Source organism: Lineus longissimus, chromosome 18, assembly GCF_910592395.1.
Source record: "Lineus longissimus chromosome 18, tnLinLong1.2, whole genome shotgun sequence".
Lineage (NCBI taxonomy): Eukaryota > Metazoa > Nemertea > Pilidiophora > Heteronemertea > Lineidae > Lineus > Lineus longissimus.
This window is the reverse complement of record NC_088325.1, coordinates 9731599-9749949: the sequence shown is the minus strand read 5'-3', so window position 1 is coordinate 9749949 and position 18351 is coordinate 9731599. Positions and strand designations below refer to the sequence as shown.

The 18351-nt window shown below is 41.1% G+C and overlaps 1 protein-coding gene across 3 annotated transcripts in view; it reads left to right on the top strand.

Annotated features, from left to right (window-relative positions):
• The window catches only part of LOC135502474 (organic cation transporter protein-like), a 45902-nt gene extending 32383 nt beyond the window's left edge, over positions 1-13519 (top strand). For all 3 annotated transcript variants that reach the window (XM_064795323.1, XM_064795322.1, XM_064795325.1), the window contains 4 exons: positions 5743-5877; positions 6584-6787; positions 7978-8050; positions 9306-13519. In XM_064795323.1, the coding sequence (XP_064651393.1) occupies positions 5743-5877; positions 6584-6787; positions 7978-8050; positions 9306-9554 (661 nt within the window). In that variant the 3' untranslated portion in view covers positions 9555-13519. The remainder of the gene's footprint in view (positions 1-5742; positions 5878-6583; positions 6788-7977; positions 8051-9305) is intronic.
• The last annotated feature ends 4832 nt before the right edge of the window (positions 13520-18351 follow it).

The following is an 18351-nucleotide window of genomic DNA, read 5'->3' as shown; positions in this document are numbered from 1 at the left end:
ACTCATTGAGGCCAATTGTAAATTATTGATAGCAGGCACTGAGGTATACTTACCTGAACTGACGGTTGGAAAATCAGAGTTGTTGCTTAAGACCCACACATGATCTTCATGAGTTTTTGAAGTATTCACCTCGAAATGTATTCTAGGTTGGCCATTCGGCGACCAAAGGGAGGTGACAAGGACCTACAAATCCTGCAGTTTCTTTTGTTTTAACACTCATCAGGACCGAAGTTTTGCAAAAAGGAGAAAGCATTATTTGAAAATATTTTGAAGTTGGTAAAATTAGAAGAGCATTTTTGAAAACCTTTAAGATGATCAATTGCATTTTAAAGGGACTGCAAGCATTGCAATTTCTGATTGAAACCATTTAAAATGTACAGAATGACAGAAAATCAAAATAAACTGCTCACAGTGTTTGTAGAAGTACCAGTTATATACAAATTGATTGGAATATAGTGGTTTTAAAACAAAACCAGAAATTTTCTTAACATTTCAAAGCAAACTAGAAAATCTATCTTCGGTCCTGACAGAGTTGACACAATGGATCTACGTGTTAAAGCATTGTGGATAGGTATTGCTAACCATTTTGAAATGCTCCAAGGACATGGTTATAGGTGATCAGTATTTGCCTCTTTTAACACCCTGGCAAATCAGTTGCCACTCGCTAAAGCAGAACGCCAAGAACTCATTTTGTTGCAACGCCCATAAGCTTCATCTCTGAGATCGCCAAGTCCCTTGGACAAGCTCTTGGACTCTAAGGGGTTATTTGGGACTCTCTGTTGTGAACATGTGTGTATTGGACCTTAGGCTAAGATGACGAACGCTGAAATATAGCTTATAGCTTTGGCATACTTGTAAAGCCCTGTTCTGTCATTCCACAATATTCCAGTGGGGTGGGGGGGGGGGGGGTTGTGCTAAGGAGCCACCTTCTAAACACTCTTAACTTTAAAACCTCAACTGGGAAGAAGTAAGTGCCTTGAATGGGATTCAAACCCATGACTTCTTGGAAAGGAGTCTGGCACTCACAGCATCGCACCACCACGCTCTCTAACCATCGTTGTAGATTGATATCAACCTGTCAGCATTTACAAATTTGTTATGCAATACCTAGCCCCGAATTGCCGCAGTCCCAGGATGAGGAACCAACCTGCCAAAGCACCTGGGGGAGGGTCAAGGTCTCCCATAAAGACTGTGCCTGGTCAAGGTCAAATGTGAATCACATTGTGAATGGGTGAAGGCCAAAATATACAAACTGTGACGAGTCGAGGTCAAAATTTACCGACCGTGGATAGGTCAAGATCAAATGTTCACATTGTGGATGGGTCAAGGTCAAATATTCACATTGTGGATGGGTCAGTGTCAAAATGTAGACCATGGCTGGGTCAAGGTCAAATGTATTGACAGTGGATAGGTCAAGGTCCAAATATACAGACTCAATGGGTCAAGGTCAAAATCTAAAACTGACTGTGGATGGAAAAAGCCCTGTAATATACCCATGCTCCATGCTCCATACGCAATGAGGTTGAAAAGGACAATATTACCAGCATCGAATCAACTCCTAGCATGCTGTGAATAGCTTGTTCTGAGCCATGACCCCAGTGGCTCCGCCTTTTGAGGGAATGGGTTTCAAGGTACCAGAAACCCCCATGTTTGGGATTTTCAACTAGGTAAGTTTATAACACGGATGTTGGCTTATGATTCAGTATTTGTTTTGATTAAGAGACAGCTAAGTATGAATGTCGATTTCACCTGCTTTAAATGTGAATTTTTTATAACAATGTATTCAGCATTTTTCCAGGTTTCCAAAATTGTGTGATCTCTTCTGTAACGCCCTGTAGTGAACTTGAAGATGACATCATCAGGAATGTGACATTTTCAATTTTGGGGTATTTCTCCTCATAAAATGTATCAAAATTGATTGTAGAAATGGGAAGATCTGTGTGTCAACACTCGGTTGAACTATGAATTTTCAAAATTGTACAAATAAGCTGTTTCGAGGCATATTATTGCGAGTATGATTGTGAACAATTCTACAAGGCCAACATTTTCACATTGAAACTGTCAGTTTTTTTCCATTGTGCAGCATCACGTTCCTGGGTCATTTGACGGCAAACATGTGGTATGGTCAAGGACGGTGCCACTTTTATGGCCTGCAATGCGCTCTGTGGTGGGTGCTAGTATATACCAAAATACGTATTGAATAAACCTTTCCACGCGGCTGGCGAGATTTTTTTCGCCTTACACTGTCTGCGCCATGTGGCGGCAGGCATCTCGTCAAACTGATATGGTGTATTAAGAGTCTTGGAAATTCCACACGGAAAGATTACATGACGTCAGTGGTGTTGCAGAGTCATTGTTTCGATGTCCGTGGTCATGTGTACGATGGCCAATATGGCACCGATGATGCCATCTGCACGTATCAACTACAGTGCTTTAAGTAATGTATCTAGGCCTATTTATTTTTAACTCTGTGAGGCGCCGCGATATATACATGAGCGGCGCCATACAAATATCGTTTTATTATTATTATTATACAAAAGGAGATGTGATACAGCATTCTAAAACCTGGAAGAGAATAATTTTAGCTCGCCAAGTAAACAGGTCGGAACAGGGACACATCAATTTGAAAGAATCGAGAAAAACAAGGAATCCTCTAGAACACCCAAAGATTTGATGCCATAAAAAAATGACATTGTGATTAAGTCTACACTGCTCCTGCTTGTTAAACACCAATTGTACACGCCCTCAAATTGTTCCATTTGCATACTTTTTACTATTTCGTCATTTTTTACCGAACATGGTATTGAATTTATTCTCTGAATGATTGAAGAAGCACCGGGACACTCAAAGCTTCTGTAAGGTTTGATCACGGGCCACTGTGAACGATGGTATATTACAGGTGACAGACCAATGTTTTGCAGTCTGTCTGTGCTAAGGTAAACAATACCTCAACAATCTATGCGCATTATGTATTGTAGGACACAGGCAGATTGGATCAAACTGGTCAGCTGAATTCAACAATGGCACTATTGTGTGTGGCCCCGAGCTGTGTGTAGGCTTCTGGTTCTTCTTGAGTTGAATCGGCATGGAAAAAAAATAAATTTTCAGTCGCCTGATTATGGTATTGACTTTTAAACACCCACTTGTCCGGGTTTTCCCCGATAACAACTCATGGATAATGCCCGGTGCATACTACAGTTGGACTTGTCCTATTTTTCACGCTTAGACAGCAGCGTCACTATCGGGAAAACCAGGCAAGTGGGTGTTCAAAAGTCATAACCCCCTGATTACTCGAGTTGTAATGAGAATAAATTGCAGACAGAACATTGGCATTCCTTAGGATTCCTTGTTTTCGGGATTCTTGAAAATATATTTTGCCGTCTAAACTGGTCTGAACAAGTCTGTTCAGGTTGCACGGAACATTCTGACATCTGGCTGCATTAGTGCCGCCAGTAGCGATTGTCAATTGTCCATAAGAACCATTTATTTATTTAAATCCAAGCTTATTTAAAATGCCTCGTGCTTGCCAATAAAAAAACCAATCGATGCGTATATACACGGAAATGAAATAGGCAGTCATTTATCATTATGTCAACTATAATAGCGTGGAGAAAATGGACGTTGACCAATTCATTACAGTGGAACCTCCCTTAGCGGACACCTCTCTATTAAGGACAACCTCTCTATAAAGGACAACCTCTCTATTAAGGACAACCTCTCTATTAAGGACACTACTTTTGGTCCCAAATTGTTTTTTTTATTCAATTTGACCTCTCGAATCAGGACACCTCTATATTAAGGACAGCATTTGTCAGTCCCGAGGGTGTCCTTAATGGAGAGGTTCTACTGTAGTTTACTAGTACACTGGAACCTCTCTAGTACGGACACCCTTGTGACTGACAAATGCTGTCCTTAATTGAGAGGTGTCCTGATCATAGAGGTAAATTCAATGGAAATTACCAGTTCGGGACTAAAGGTGGTGTCTCTAATACAAAGGTTGTCCATAATAGAGAGGTGTCCGCTTAGTGAGGTTTCACTGTACATGTACGTCTTTATATAATCATGTATTCTTAACGAAGATGAACCATTGAGGTAAAACGTATTTGAACACCTATAAATCCTTTTCTTTTAAAGTCCTACGCCATTCATTAAAATTTTGAATTTGTAATTGAATCTAAAAATGTCCACTCAATATATAATTTTCAACATTGCCGTTGTGTAGACTGATAAACAAATACTATGAATACCAAGTTTCAGCAAATTTGTATGCATAATAACTGCACTACGGCATTGTGTATTAGTGGATTTCTATTTAACTGGACCACAAATAATTACGAACGGTGTACCCCTTCAACTCGAAGATGAACCATCTAAGTAAAAAGTATTTGAACACCTATAAATCCTTCGCTTTTAAATGAGAAAATCAACTATTGACGACTTGTTCTCTTTAAATCTTTCGGAAAAACCAGCTCAGTTCAGGTGATGTTTATGAGTCATGAAGTACGGCTCCTGATGACGAAAATTAGCATGCTAGATTGTAACCACCTGGGAATACGATCCAGTTCAAAGAACCTTACTTTGAGAAGCGTAAGTGCTTCCTGAGGACTGAATAGTACTGTAACTGTCATAAGAAACCTGCAGGTGGAGACCGCGCGCTTTGCAGTTTTTGGTTTGCATTAATTCCCTTCTTAAAGGCGAATGCCGTTCATCTTCATTGTACTTTCTTGTGGCTCAGGTAAAAAGAAATAAACATTGCCGTTGGTCAGTTATTACACAGGTATACGGTCGTTTCACGCCGCTACCATTTCGGTCCATGCCCAGAAGTCATTTCTGCCCAGCATTGTTGAAATTGATATTCAGTTCGTATTTACAGTCGGAAATTTTCAAACTCATATTCACTTTTCAAATTTTCCCAAAAAATATTTCGGCATTTAACTAAAGAAAAAATGTTTTTCAACAGGACGAATATTGTCTTAATCTCATTCTCATTGATCTTTTTTATTCAGGAATTTGAATGTGGTGGATTAAGAGATACTAGCGGGTTGGTAGTAATTTATTGTATTCAGAGTTCTTGTGGTCTACTTTAACAGCGGCGTCTAGCATCCAGTAAAGTGTAGTTCATACATGGGCGGGGCCAAAGGGAAGGGGGAGGGGCAAAATGTTTACCCCTCCCAAGAAGTGTAAAAAATCTTGTTTTTACCATGACTTTGGTCAACGAATTTGAAAAAGTGCCATTCCCTCCAAAGCCTTTGCCCCCAAGACCAAAAGGCTAGCTACACTCCTGTATAGGAGTAATCAGATTCAAATTCGACAGTCAATCATATAAACTGATCATGTACGTACAGGTGGAGGGCGGTTGAAAATATCATTTAATTTATTCGCCATAACATGTGACGTAGTATGAAAAATGAGACGTCCAGTTCAGAATTTATAACAGTATATTTTGAATTACATCAATACGAAATCATGATTCGTGGTGTTTTAATTTTAATTAGTGGTGACCCGTCAGGGGGAAGGGTACAGGTTTCACATTGACCACTGCATTGCCATGCACCTGAATTCTTAACCATGCAATAATGCCGGCCCGGTAGTATCTCTCTCTAATTCTCCTTTAACCGTAATACTATTTACACAACTTTGATATCAAATCAAATCAAAAAAACCATTATCGCTACTTCAAATATGAAGTAAATTTAATGGGTTTTTGATGAAATCTACATCATATGCCTCATCTGCTTTCAGGCTGAGTTCGTCCACGCTATACTACGGCATCGGTGCACAGTTGGTCAACCTGTTTGGTAACATGTACATCAATACGATAGTTGGGGCCATTACATCGATGCCAATCTCATGGACCGTCATTCCTGTTGCCAACTGGTAGGCATTCTCCAAGCAGACATCAGGGATATCACAGTTCTTATCTCAGGCGGCCTACAGACTCCTTCCTCTTAGTACAGTAGAACCTCTCTATTAAGGACCCCCCTTGGGACTCACAGGTCCTGTCCCTTATAGAGAGGTGTCCTGATTAGAGAGGTATTATTGAATGGAAACAACCAATTTGGGACCAGAACTAGAGTCCTTAATAGAGAGGTTGTCCTGAATAGAAAGGTGTCCGCTAAGGGAGGTTCTACTGTAAATGCCAAATTTGATTGCTTGAAGGGAAAGATCTCTGTCTAAACGCTCTGCGGATCTTTGAATTTTCAAAATCAGACCAAAAATAAGCAATTTAGATGCAATTTTGTGCAAGTTAGTGCTGATCAAGCGGCATTTCTCGGGTCATTTGGCCCAAAAACACACGCTCTTTACATCCTTCAGATGGTATAGTAAGCTGTGGTCCACTGTGTCCAGAGTCTATGCTGGGGCAGGATGGAGACCCTGGGTGGGTGGACAGTAGCCCGGAGTGGACTCGCACTTCTATATGCATAGGTCGACAGGCCAACACATTCAACTTGAAATCTTGTCCAAAGAAATGACTCGTTTCGCAAATTTTCTTTCTACCCTTTCTTCATTTCTGTATTTGCAAGATAAAGTACCTATAAGCAATCTAGAAATGATTCCAATTTTCATTTGTATCTCCTTTCAGGATGGGTCGAAAGAAGGCCTATCTCGGCTATGTGGCATGCCCATGTCTGGGTCTAATCGTCATCCTCATCCTGGCCGGTACCGGGGGTTCGGAAAAATACCCGGTACTCATAACTGTGCTAGCGTTGATCTGTCTTAGTGGGGCCAATGCATCATGGGCACTCGCTACGACTTATTCAGGAGAACTTTTTGCCACTTTGATAAGGTAAGCTCGTTTTGGTCAGGATTGCAGAGTAGTGCAGTCAGTGTATGAAAATAATGTCCCAGCCCCCACAGAAAATGACCAAAAAAATTTTGCTGGACAAGATGACTCTCAAGAAAATTTTATCGAAAGTCTCCGAAAATCAGAACAGGGGAACTGCCCCAAAGCAGCATCCTCAAGCAATGTTCATCCATTAAGGCCTCCTGTTACAATAATGCATTTATAGGGCCTAAAACCAACCAAAAAAGTTTGCGGTACAGCCAGACGTCACCTACTCGGCAAGTTCCAGCTCTGCATACACCTTCCCAAGTATTTTTCCAACAAAATATTAAATTATATTAGTCGTACTTCCACCTATCAAATCCCCGTGTCTTTTGCGCTTACACCTATGAATTGCCGTGTCTAAATAGACCCGTGTGTCAAATCTCCGTGTCTATTCGCCCCATCGAGCTTGATGGGGCTAATCAAGGGCTAATTTAGACCCGTGTTCAACACGGGTTTTTGATAGGTGGAATCTGAATAGACACGGCAATTGCAAGTTCTAAGTTCCGGCGACAGATGGCGCAGTGTAGTTGCCTCGGTATTGCGCATGCGAAATTCTCCTCCAACGGGAAAGAAACACAGGAGAGCTCCCTACCTACAGCGCACCTGTCGCCGGGGCTATTAAACATTATCTAACACCACTGATAGGTGTAAGTGCGCCCCGGGTTTTTTGACACACGGCGAAGACACTGGTCTTGAAAAAACACAGGGTTTTATGATAGGTGGAACTACGACTATTGAGTTGATCAAGAAGAGTCTCGTAGCCTCGGAGTAAACATTGCTGGTTACTACGCCCAAGGGCACATGTAAAGTTCTCGGGAGAATCCGGCATCATATTTCTAGGTGAACCTGTGTGGGTCTTCAAGGAGCAAAACATTCCTGTCTCTTAACAATCTTTGGAATGAGATGTAAAACTGTTGTTCCTTGTTAGTCGCTGGGTGGACAAGCCAAATACCCCACCAAGTGAGAAGCATGAGTAGCTTGTGATGACGCTCACCTATGTGGCCGAAAGTCCTCGTCATATTAGTCAATATGATCACTACATCGAAGTGGAGGGGGAAGAATCAAAAGAGAGCATTGCTGCGGGATAGACCTCTGAGCTTGTAATAAGCATATCCAACTTGGCTGTATTTTCATCTTTTTTTCTCCAGAAATATTGCAATTGGTGCTTTTAGTGTTGCGGCCCGAGTTGGTGGAATCATTGCCCCACAGTTTGCCTACTTGGTATGTATTAGTCTGTCACATAATATCATGAATAATCTATAATCTGCAATTTGTATCCGTCTATTTTTTTTGGTCGGCCACCAGCAACTCCATGGGGAATAGTTGTGCTGTTAAGCATCAGTCTGTTTGTCTATGGGTCTGGTGGATGATCCATCAACGTGAAGACTCTTAACTTGCGACAGCTTCAAGATTTCCTTTTCATATGCAGTTATTGTACAGCATATCAGTCAACACTCATCAATGTTGAAAATCTACTGAATGCAATTCTCAATAGCATTCCGCGAAGATGACGTCACTGCAGCTGCTGCCCTCTATTTCCCCATCGCTGAATTACAGGCGATGTCGGACAAACATGCGGTTTCGTAATGGATTTAGGCTTTCTAACTAGGGCAGTTAGATTCAATCTGGCACATGTCCAAGTGTTGGAAATACTACATAATTGTTCTTAATATTTCTCTCTCTGACTCTATAGTATCATTCATGCTAAAAACAATGCAGGGTCAAAGATAATTGACTTTGAAATAAGCTCAAATGCGTAGAAATAAGTGTCGATGTCCGACTCTCACGTGACTAAAACGTCATCAATATCTTATTCAAATGACCTTGTGAGCTATAAATAGTAACGTCGCGGAATGCTATTCTGGAGACAACTATTGAGTTTTTTCTGGAAAGTGTACATTGACAATACCATTGGTGTCCTGGTCGGCCTGTCCGCGACCTACGATGGACCTCTACCAGAGAATAGGGAGTTTCCGCATCGCTTACGATTACGATTACGATTTCAAAGTCGTGATCGTAATACTCTCAAAACGGGCATGAACCAGAAATTTTGTTTCCGCATTCACACCAACGACTTGGTGTACTGTACTATAGGCCCTATACTCTGCTCTCATGCTCTGGGTGCACTTTTCTCGGCGCTAAAACATGATCAAAATCGCTGTTGATCACATTAAATGCAGTTCCTATGTTTGACAGATATGTTCTAAAGTATTCTTCAATGAATATTTCACCTTGAATTTGATATGTAGCGTGGAAAATAGGCTTTTCGCTTATCCATGTAATCGTTTTTCGACGAATCCTCGTAAGAACGAGACGAAAGTACCATCGACAATTTCGCCGGGGATGATGTAGCACCAAAAATCGATGACGTCAAACACAAATCGTAATCGTAATCGTAATCGTAAGCGATGCGGAAACTCGCTAATGTCTCCCCAAGAACAATGTGAAACTTTTCCCTTTTCTTGTCCATTTTCAGGGTGAGATCTTCCACTGGACAGTTCCTTATATCATCTACGCTATACTTTCCATCGGCAGTACGATTGGCGTCCTTGTCGCCCTGCCGGAGACCAACGGCGAGCCCCTCCCAGAGGAGGTCTTCTCTCGCCATAGTGATACAAAGTTTCTTCCACAGAGTGCGGTTGTCCCCACCGAAATGGAGTCGGACGAATCCATCGACAGTGGGCATCACACGGACAGTGGATATGCCGAGACAGAACATGTATAACACTTTGACTGCCGGGCCATATCCGTATACTTGGACCACATCCCCTCTCCCAGCTGGTTTGAGGCCGCATTTTTTTAATTGTTGGATTACAAATCCCCCTGGGGTCATATTCTCGCCCCACATAAGTTTTGAGTTTGAATAAAAACTTTTTTTTTAAATATTTTTTTATTTAGGTTTTTGATCTGAAGTTCCGTAATCCAACTTATTAAAAAAGTGTGGCCTTATGCCTGCTCTCTTGATCTCAACTAAATAACGAGCTGATCACCCTCACTAGAGAGAGCTAGGAAATAAAGCAATTTCTCCGTTGATATGCATTGTAAAGTGATTATTTTCTCTATTGATTCGGAAGGCTCTGGTCTTGAAGAAGCTCAAGAGTGTAAATAACCTTCAGCAGCTATCTCTCGTGGACGGTTTTTCTCTGAGGGTCCGAGGTTGAGGTGTTGGTCCGGTCGTGATAGTGTCATACCAGTTCGAGAAGTTTTACTGGAGATAGGGTACCAGGAAGGCTGGATCTGTTTCTCAGAGTGGAGTGGAGTGATCAAATCAATGCAATCGTGGTGACATTGTCTCTTTGTGTAATTGTAGGGTGATATTTTTCCGCGGATTTGAGACAGTGTCTAAATCGGTACTGACATTTGCTAAGACTTTTATTCGGGACTACTTAAGCTTGAGATTTAGGCAGCCAGGTGATTAATACTCTGGCTCGTCACCATGCACCGCAACCTGTTGTGATATACTAATGTCATTCTCTTATGATCGGCGTTTTCAGTTATGCGTGCCACGCTTCCCGTTCCACGATTTTTTGGGCATGTGCAGAAGAGACGACTTTACAAACTACAGTAGAACCTCTCTATTAAGAACACCCTTGGGACTGACTAGTACTGTCTTTAATAGAGAGGTGTCCTGATTAGAGAGGTGTCCTGATTAGAGAGGTCAAATTGAATGGGAACAAAACTAGTGTCCTTAATACAGAGGTTGTCCTTAATAGAGAGGTGTCTTATAAGGGAGGTTCTACTGTATGTCACGCCAGGTTCTTGTTAAGTACTTTCTCTGTACATTTCAACCTGTCAAGCTCGAAGCGACATGCGACTCATTTTGCTGTAGTAGGTCACATAGGTTCCGTTTCTGGCAGAAGTAGGTTAAGTCATAGCTAATTTTTCTGAAATTCTTAGTTTCTAGACGAACCCTGTGTGCTAATTAAGTGTCATTTTCTACATATGTATTGAAATACTCGGGCCAATTTTCTTGAATATCTATTTTTACCGATACATGTGCTAAGTTTATGACTTGACTCAGTAATAGCGAATCATGTTTCATAACTCTTGCTTGGCACCGATGGATCACTGTCCGGACACATTCTCCACGCAGACATACTGTAGATCAGAAAACTTTCGTGTGTTGAATATTTTCTCAAATTTTACGGAATGCTCACGAAAATCTTCTGTCGCAAAATATTCGCGCTTTTCAGTTAGAATTCCATCACATCGTCGCCATGTTTCCACAGAGGCAATGCATCCAGCTCAACCCAGTTGATCTCAGTCTACTGGGTGGCCTGATTTATTTTCCCTTACGCAATGGGTACACAATAGAATTCTATTGTGCAAGGGAAAATAATTCTGGGCCACCCTGTAGTATTAAAAACATACGCAGAGGTGGTTAAAATGACTGCATATACCTTACACAGCATTTACATAATTACACCTTACAAACACAACATTCACACAACTTAAGTGACTTTTTCCTGATCGATGCCAATTTTTGTGGGTAATACCGGTAGGCTGAATTATTAGCCGCAGTTGACAGTAGATTTGAGTACACTATTAGACATCTGTAGGCCTACTGCAGTGCCTATACACGCACAGCACTATTTCAAAATAGAACATTTCAATTTTTCTTGAAAAATATTGCGTTGACTCACGAAGATATACTGCTGTGAAATTGTCCATCGATCGGCATTTGAAAATGTTATGCCATAAAACCTTTCTGTTATTCAGTACAAAATACTGTGTAGATGCCATTCAGCCGGTTTCGGTGCGTTTGACAAAGGCCTATTGCACATAATATAGGCCATTTGTACAGGCACCCTTCAACTGGCTTAACTCTCAGTGCCTTTTTGACGGTATTTTAGTTCCTCCAGGTGACACCAGATGTCCTTAGCTACTCTAATGTGTTTTATACAGATTCTTTGGCCTGGGGCGTCCAAATTGAATAATTTCTTCGACTGAGAGTGGGGTCTGCCACATCTCATTTTGGGTGAAAAATGGTGAAAATCTGCCAAAATTACCACTCCTTTACAAATTTTTAGAAAGTACTCCAAATAGGCCCCTTCGTAGTACTGTTATTTTATTGAAACAAGGGGTAAAGGCAAAGGTTTTGAATAATTTTAATGAGTGTGTCTCAATTTTGTGTGGTCAATATGCCAGAAAATGCCAAAATTCATGGCACTGAAAGAATTAATAGCGTCTACACATGATCTCTGTTTGTATTAGCGTCCATTGCATGTGTATTGCATGTGTATTGCATGTGTATTGCATGTGTATTGCATGTGTATTGCATGTGTATTGCATGTGTATTGCATGTGTATTGCATGTGTATTGCATGTGTATTGCATGTGTATTGCATGTGTATTGCATGTGTATTGCATGTGTATTGCATGTGTATTGCATGTGTATTGCATGTGTGATATACACTAATGTTTGCAACAAGAATGCACTGAACAAAATGTTGCAATTTGTGTTGCTATTGACCAAAGATCTTTGAGTCTGTAATGTAAGCCTGGTATCACTAAGGTGCATATTGATTCTGTTTTGAGCCATTTATTACTTTTTCATTCCTGATCTTATCCACTCTTAGTATTCTACGAAGTGGGATTCCTTATTGAGCTGAACGCCGGCTCATCTGCTTCAGACTTGCTCCCTAAAGAAGAATAGAAAGTACTACATGCCTTATGATACCACCCTGACCACAAAGCTCTGGAGCTCTGTGGCGAAACTCTCTTGGACGGCCGTCTTCGTTACCGAAAATGGACCAAGTGTCTAGCGTGCTTCTGAAAAATTCCAAACGCAGAAAGAGGAGGGTTTTTTATATTTTGTGTTACTGTTTGTTTAGTGAGGCTCCATACATGTATTTCACCTTTTATAGGAAATGCTGTCAGAGGTTTGGAAGATTTCGTCAGGGTTTCTGTTGAAGAATTTGCCTCACTTGTATGAAGTCCTTTTCTGCAGTTGATGTCTTTCTCTTACGAGTATACTGTGAACCACCAAATTTTCGCATGCATTTTATGTTTGTGGATCGATTTTGCAAATATTAGATCTCCATATATTTTTTTAAATCACATGAATTTCTTCATATGAAAAATGGAATTGATAAATTTCGTAATTCGCCGAAATGAAAATTGTAGATTTTTTTGCACAAAAAACTTCTAAGAATCACAACAATAAAAAAGTTTAGCAATTATTCGGAAGCTTGCACTTTTTGCCGACATCATCTGTTCCTGATATGGTGTATATTTTGGTTTTCTGTATTTCAAATTCAGATTCGTTGCGATTGTTTTAAACCGGTGTATTACAAGCACTAGATCATGATCAAAACTTTTGTATAAATAATGTCACATGAATGCGATATGAATGTTCTTTCACCCTTAGTGTCGTTTTGTTTTGCGTATAAAGTAGCTCCACGATGTTAGTAAAATTGGATTTGGACCGGTTTGAAAGAGTGTAGAACCCTAAAAAAGAACACTTTTAAGTTGCTTTCATGTAAAAAGTAAATTAGAAAGCCTTACATTTCAGAAATCAAATGAAGTGAAATTATAAGGTACTTTAGTCAAGAAAATTAGGGAATTTTACACCGAATTAGCTGGTCTGTCTCTGTTATTATTTGTTTCCTATGGAAACGAAATAAATTATGAATGATATGATGTAATTTATGAATTGTTGATATAAATCATGCTGATAGCCCAAGTTCAATGTCTGTGTTTTCTTGATTACATGTTATTTAATCTAACTGTGGTATTCTTGGGGGAGGAGTTAGTTTCATGGGCATGATTGTTGCCGATTTCTACAATTGCAAAAACCTCGAGGTTTTACGTTGTTGCCTTCTTTCAATGCATTCAGACATGCACAGTCTCTACGCTCTGGGCAGGCTTTATTTAAAACTTCCATTAGGTGGCCACAATGTGAATGATGATGATTTTTAGTCTCTTATCATCTGTTAACCAATTTGAGGCTTACTATAGTCCATTCGTAAATGTTTTGGCCGCATCATTTTGGGATCTGGCGTGCAAGCTGTTGTTGTGTTTCCCTGAAGTTGGGTTTTTATTTTATTGATTCGAACTTCACAGCCAATCAGGATTTTTTGGGTTCTGCACTGTCAGTGCAGAGGCAAAAATCTTCAGTGCAGCCCTGTGGTCAATTGGGGGGGGGGGGCACCTGGCAGAGTCACATACTGTTTCTGGGTATTTCTCATTCGTACCTGGCACATGAATAGATGGACACCAAAAAAGCCACTGAACATTTCATCCCTGATTGGTTGAGAAATGAACCGTACAGAGCGGAAAATGTGCAAATTCAGTGCATGAATCATTGATGAGCCCATTGATAGATCTGTGATGATTATTGCTAAACATGATTCACACAGATCCCATTATAGCTTCAATGATGGCCCATGATAGATCCAATGATGACCCATGGCTTGTTCCATCATAAGCCCACTGACGGTAAGGTAGAATTGGGGTAATTGTAGCCCCTGCATTGTTTGATGCACAGGGATATCAATCAATATCATAGGCAGGGGCTGCAATTAAACCAGGGCTACAATTACCCCATTCTACCTTATGTCACATAAAAATGAACGTATTCAGCAAAGTAAAAACCCATTTGAGAAACTGTCCGTTAGAGTTTTTGAAAATAAGAATATTTACCAATTCGGATATAAATTCTTTGATGGCCCATGGAGAAAATTTAAACGAATTCCATCCATGGATCAATGATGGCCCTAGGGTAGAAAGACCCCATCCATGGATCTATGATGGGGATTCTCATCTATGATTCTCATCTATGATTCTCATCTATGATTCTCATCTATGATTGGGCCCGTGGATTGAACATTGATGATTAATCGCCGGCATAGAACCATGCATGGACACATTTACCTGTGTAAATGGCATTGGTGTGAAATGCGAAAAAAATTCCAGCAGCAACCTGTTGAATTTTTTTGTTGAAATATATTTTACGGGGCTCTTTGACGGGCCTCGTAGTTGAGTGATTAATGCACCTGACTGCCAAGAGCCAATCGGTTGTGTTGCGTGGGTTCGATCCACCGCCTAGACACACCGGTACTGCTCGACTGGATGCACTGTCTGTGGTCCATGCACTGAAAAGGACTCTTGGCTCATGTGCAGTAGGGGGTATCTCCGAGTCCTCGGCTTCAATTAAGGCGGGCCTTTGCCAGCGGCACCACTTCGTTGCTTGACGATAAGTGTGCAGCAGTTTCACTTGCAACATGAGAACATGATGAGGGCCAGTGCATCGGCCAGTACCATTTAAAATACTCCTCTGGCTTCAGCAACAATACAAAACAAACGAAATCTGAAAAGAACGATTGGAACTAGAAAACGTTTATTTTACATATACATGTATGATAATTATAGTTTTCATGCGTGTCATGATTGTCTTTTGGTGTGAAAGTATACAGCAGGCCATCTGTGCAAATTATTACAAACCCTAGAGATACGCACGCACAACTGTCGATATGATGATTTAATGAAATACTCTAGTTTCCCCAATCTAAGGTCAGTTGATTTATTACTATGAAGTAGAAACCAAAGCTAAGCTTGGACATGATGTCATGACAATCGGACATAAAATTTGGTGTCGGTGAAGAATTGTCTATCAAAATTGAAAGTGTTGGTGGCGTCAGACAAGCATGTGCTGGTTATCTAGCTTTATTTGAATATTCAGAACTGGTCTTATATTGGTGGAATTAGGGTATATATTGTACGTGGACATTGTATATTGACTGCCAAACATCAAAATAGGCCTGGTATTCATTGATCATTAATTTCAACCAAATTTAGCTTAAAGCTACATGTATGCAAATGGAAGTATTTTAGAGATTGAATTATAATATCTATGATCGTGCCCTTATTGGCACTGTAAAAAGTAAGGGTAACATTTATTGAAGACAATAAATTATCAACATGATATTATACTATAGATCAGAAATGCCTTTTCTTTTCAATTGCATAAAACCCCCAGCTGTGGTGAACTTATGCCGTGGTCACACTGGGGTTTTAACACGAATTGAATTCGAATTAAAACGTTGATACGTATTGGGGCGTCACACTCAATTCGGTTCATACCGATCTCAATCCGCTTTAACCAACACGGTTCTTAAACCGAATTGAATGCGAATCAGCTAATCCGAATTAACGAAACCGTATTGAGATTTCAAGTGTGACGCGCTTGATACGAATTAATAATTTCGATCGCACTGTGCATGCGCCCGGCGCACTTCCTCTTCCGTTAATTCTCCGCGCCAAACTTCTATCAATTCAATTCGCATCCAGTGTGAACACACCATTGGTCACAGTCCTGATTCCGTGTTTGGCCATGGCGGTGCCAGCATTAACGGACATGCCCCAGTCACCCGACCACTCCTGTGTATGACGTCACTCAGTTTGCGCCCACATGGGGCGCCAATGAAATGAATTCGTGGCCAAGTTAGAAAACACAAACATCTCGTCTCACCTTTCTTCGCCAATGACAAGTTCATTGACGAGGCGGACTTCGGTGTGTAGAAAAAATTAAAAAATTTCCAAGTGGGTTCAAACTTGGTACCTTTGGCCCTTGATCCTTTCCCTCTTCCCCACAATGCCTTAAAGGGGGACTATAGGCAGGAGGAGAGGGCTAATTTGGCCATATTCAAGTGACTAGTATACACAGTAAGGGCCCTTGTTCATGTCAGATTCAGCACTAAATATATTCCTCGTACAAGCGTGAATCATTGCGACGTACTGTGAGATGTGAGAGACCCCTATTGGTGGCTTTGTGTAACTTTATCTTGCCTGCCTAGCTGCTGCCGAAATTGTCCCTTTAAAGCCTTTGTGTGAGTGAACAAAGCTACACAATGATCCATGGCTGGGAGGGGAAGAGTAAGACCGCAAAGACCTCAAGTTCGAACCCGCTATGAAAGTTTTTCAGTGTTTCTTTTCGCGACAGTACCTCTGTGACCTGTCTCGTCAACGAACTTGTCAAGTGAGATCAGTCGCGGGGTGTCTATCATGTTTCACGTGCAGTTGCTCCTCACAACTTGGTCTCATCCTCACTCAATCTTAACCGGTGGAGAGTATAAACAGAGGGGGTTGCGCTCTCCGAGTCTTGGTCAAGAAGCTCTGGGCAAAGACGAAATATGAGTAGCATACCTCCGTGCATGGCCTTGTCCTGTCTCGAGTTGAAAATCGCTATTTCAGTAGGTAGAGGTTAGAATCAGAGGGAATAGTGATCTCTGAGTGTTTGGGAAGAAGCTCCAGCCAAAGACGAAATATGGGTAACATACCTCCGTGCATGGCCTTGTCCTGTCTCTAATTGAAAATCGCTATTTTAACAGGTAGAGAGTAGAATCAGAGGGCATAGTGATCTCTGAGTGTTTGGGAAGAAGCACTGGCCAAAGATGAAATATGAGTAGCATACCTCCCTGCATGGCCTTGTCCTGTCTCGAGTTGAAAATCGCTATTTCAGTAGGTAGAGAGTAGAATCAGAGGGAATAGTGATCTCTGAGTGTTTGGGAAGGAGCTCTGACCAAAGACGAAATATGTGTAGCCTAGTTCCTCCTGGCATTGTGTATACCTGCTGTAATGAGTCGAAAATCCCTATCGCAACAAAGGAAAGTATGAAATGAGGGTGCCTTCTCCCAGTAATGGTCTCACTCTGCATCAATGTGTCAAAAACCACTCTCTAAATAGGTTGAGATTATATATAAACGGAGTGTGTTGCGATCTACGTTTGAGTCTCACCCTGTCTCATTGAGTTGAAACCCCACTTGTCGGGCAGAGTATGGAGTGTTGCAATTTCGTGGCGTTTGTCAAGAAACTCTGACCAAAGACCACACCTTTTCCCTGCATGGTATCCTGTCTCAATGAGTCAAAACTCCTATCTTGTCGGGCAGAGTATGGACAGTTTTGCCATTTCGTGGCGTTCGTCAAGAAGCTCTGGCCAAAGATGACACCTTTTCCCTGCATGGTCTTATCCTGCCTCAATGAGCCGAAAATCTCTATCCTAACCAGGAGAGTTTAAACGGTGTCTTCTCATTCTTCAACTACTAACTTGATACTGTAAGACCATAAAGCAGGACACCCTCTAGTTTCCATCATGTTACAGTAGAACCTCTCGTATACGGACACCCACAGGACTGAGACGTACTGTCCTTAATAGAGAGGCGTCCTGATTAGAGACGGGAAATTGAATGAAAACAACCAATTTGGGACCAAAACTAGTGTCCTTGGTTGAGAGGTTGTCTCTAATAGAGAGGTGTCCGCTAAGGGAGGTTCTACTTTATTTCACATCGCAGTATCCCACTACAGGATGGCCCAGAATTATTTTCCCTCACACAATTGGATGCTATTGTGTATCCATTGTGTGAGGGAAGATAATTCTGGGCCACCCTGTAGAGCAACTAGAGAGACTGTGTCAAGCTACTGTTTGTGATATTGTGATAACGTATGCAGCCAGAGACATTTATTCAAACACTCACGTTGATAAAAGACTGAACCCAGACATCTATAAATGTTGACTATATTTTA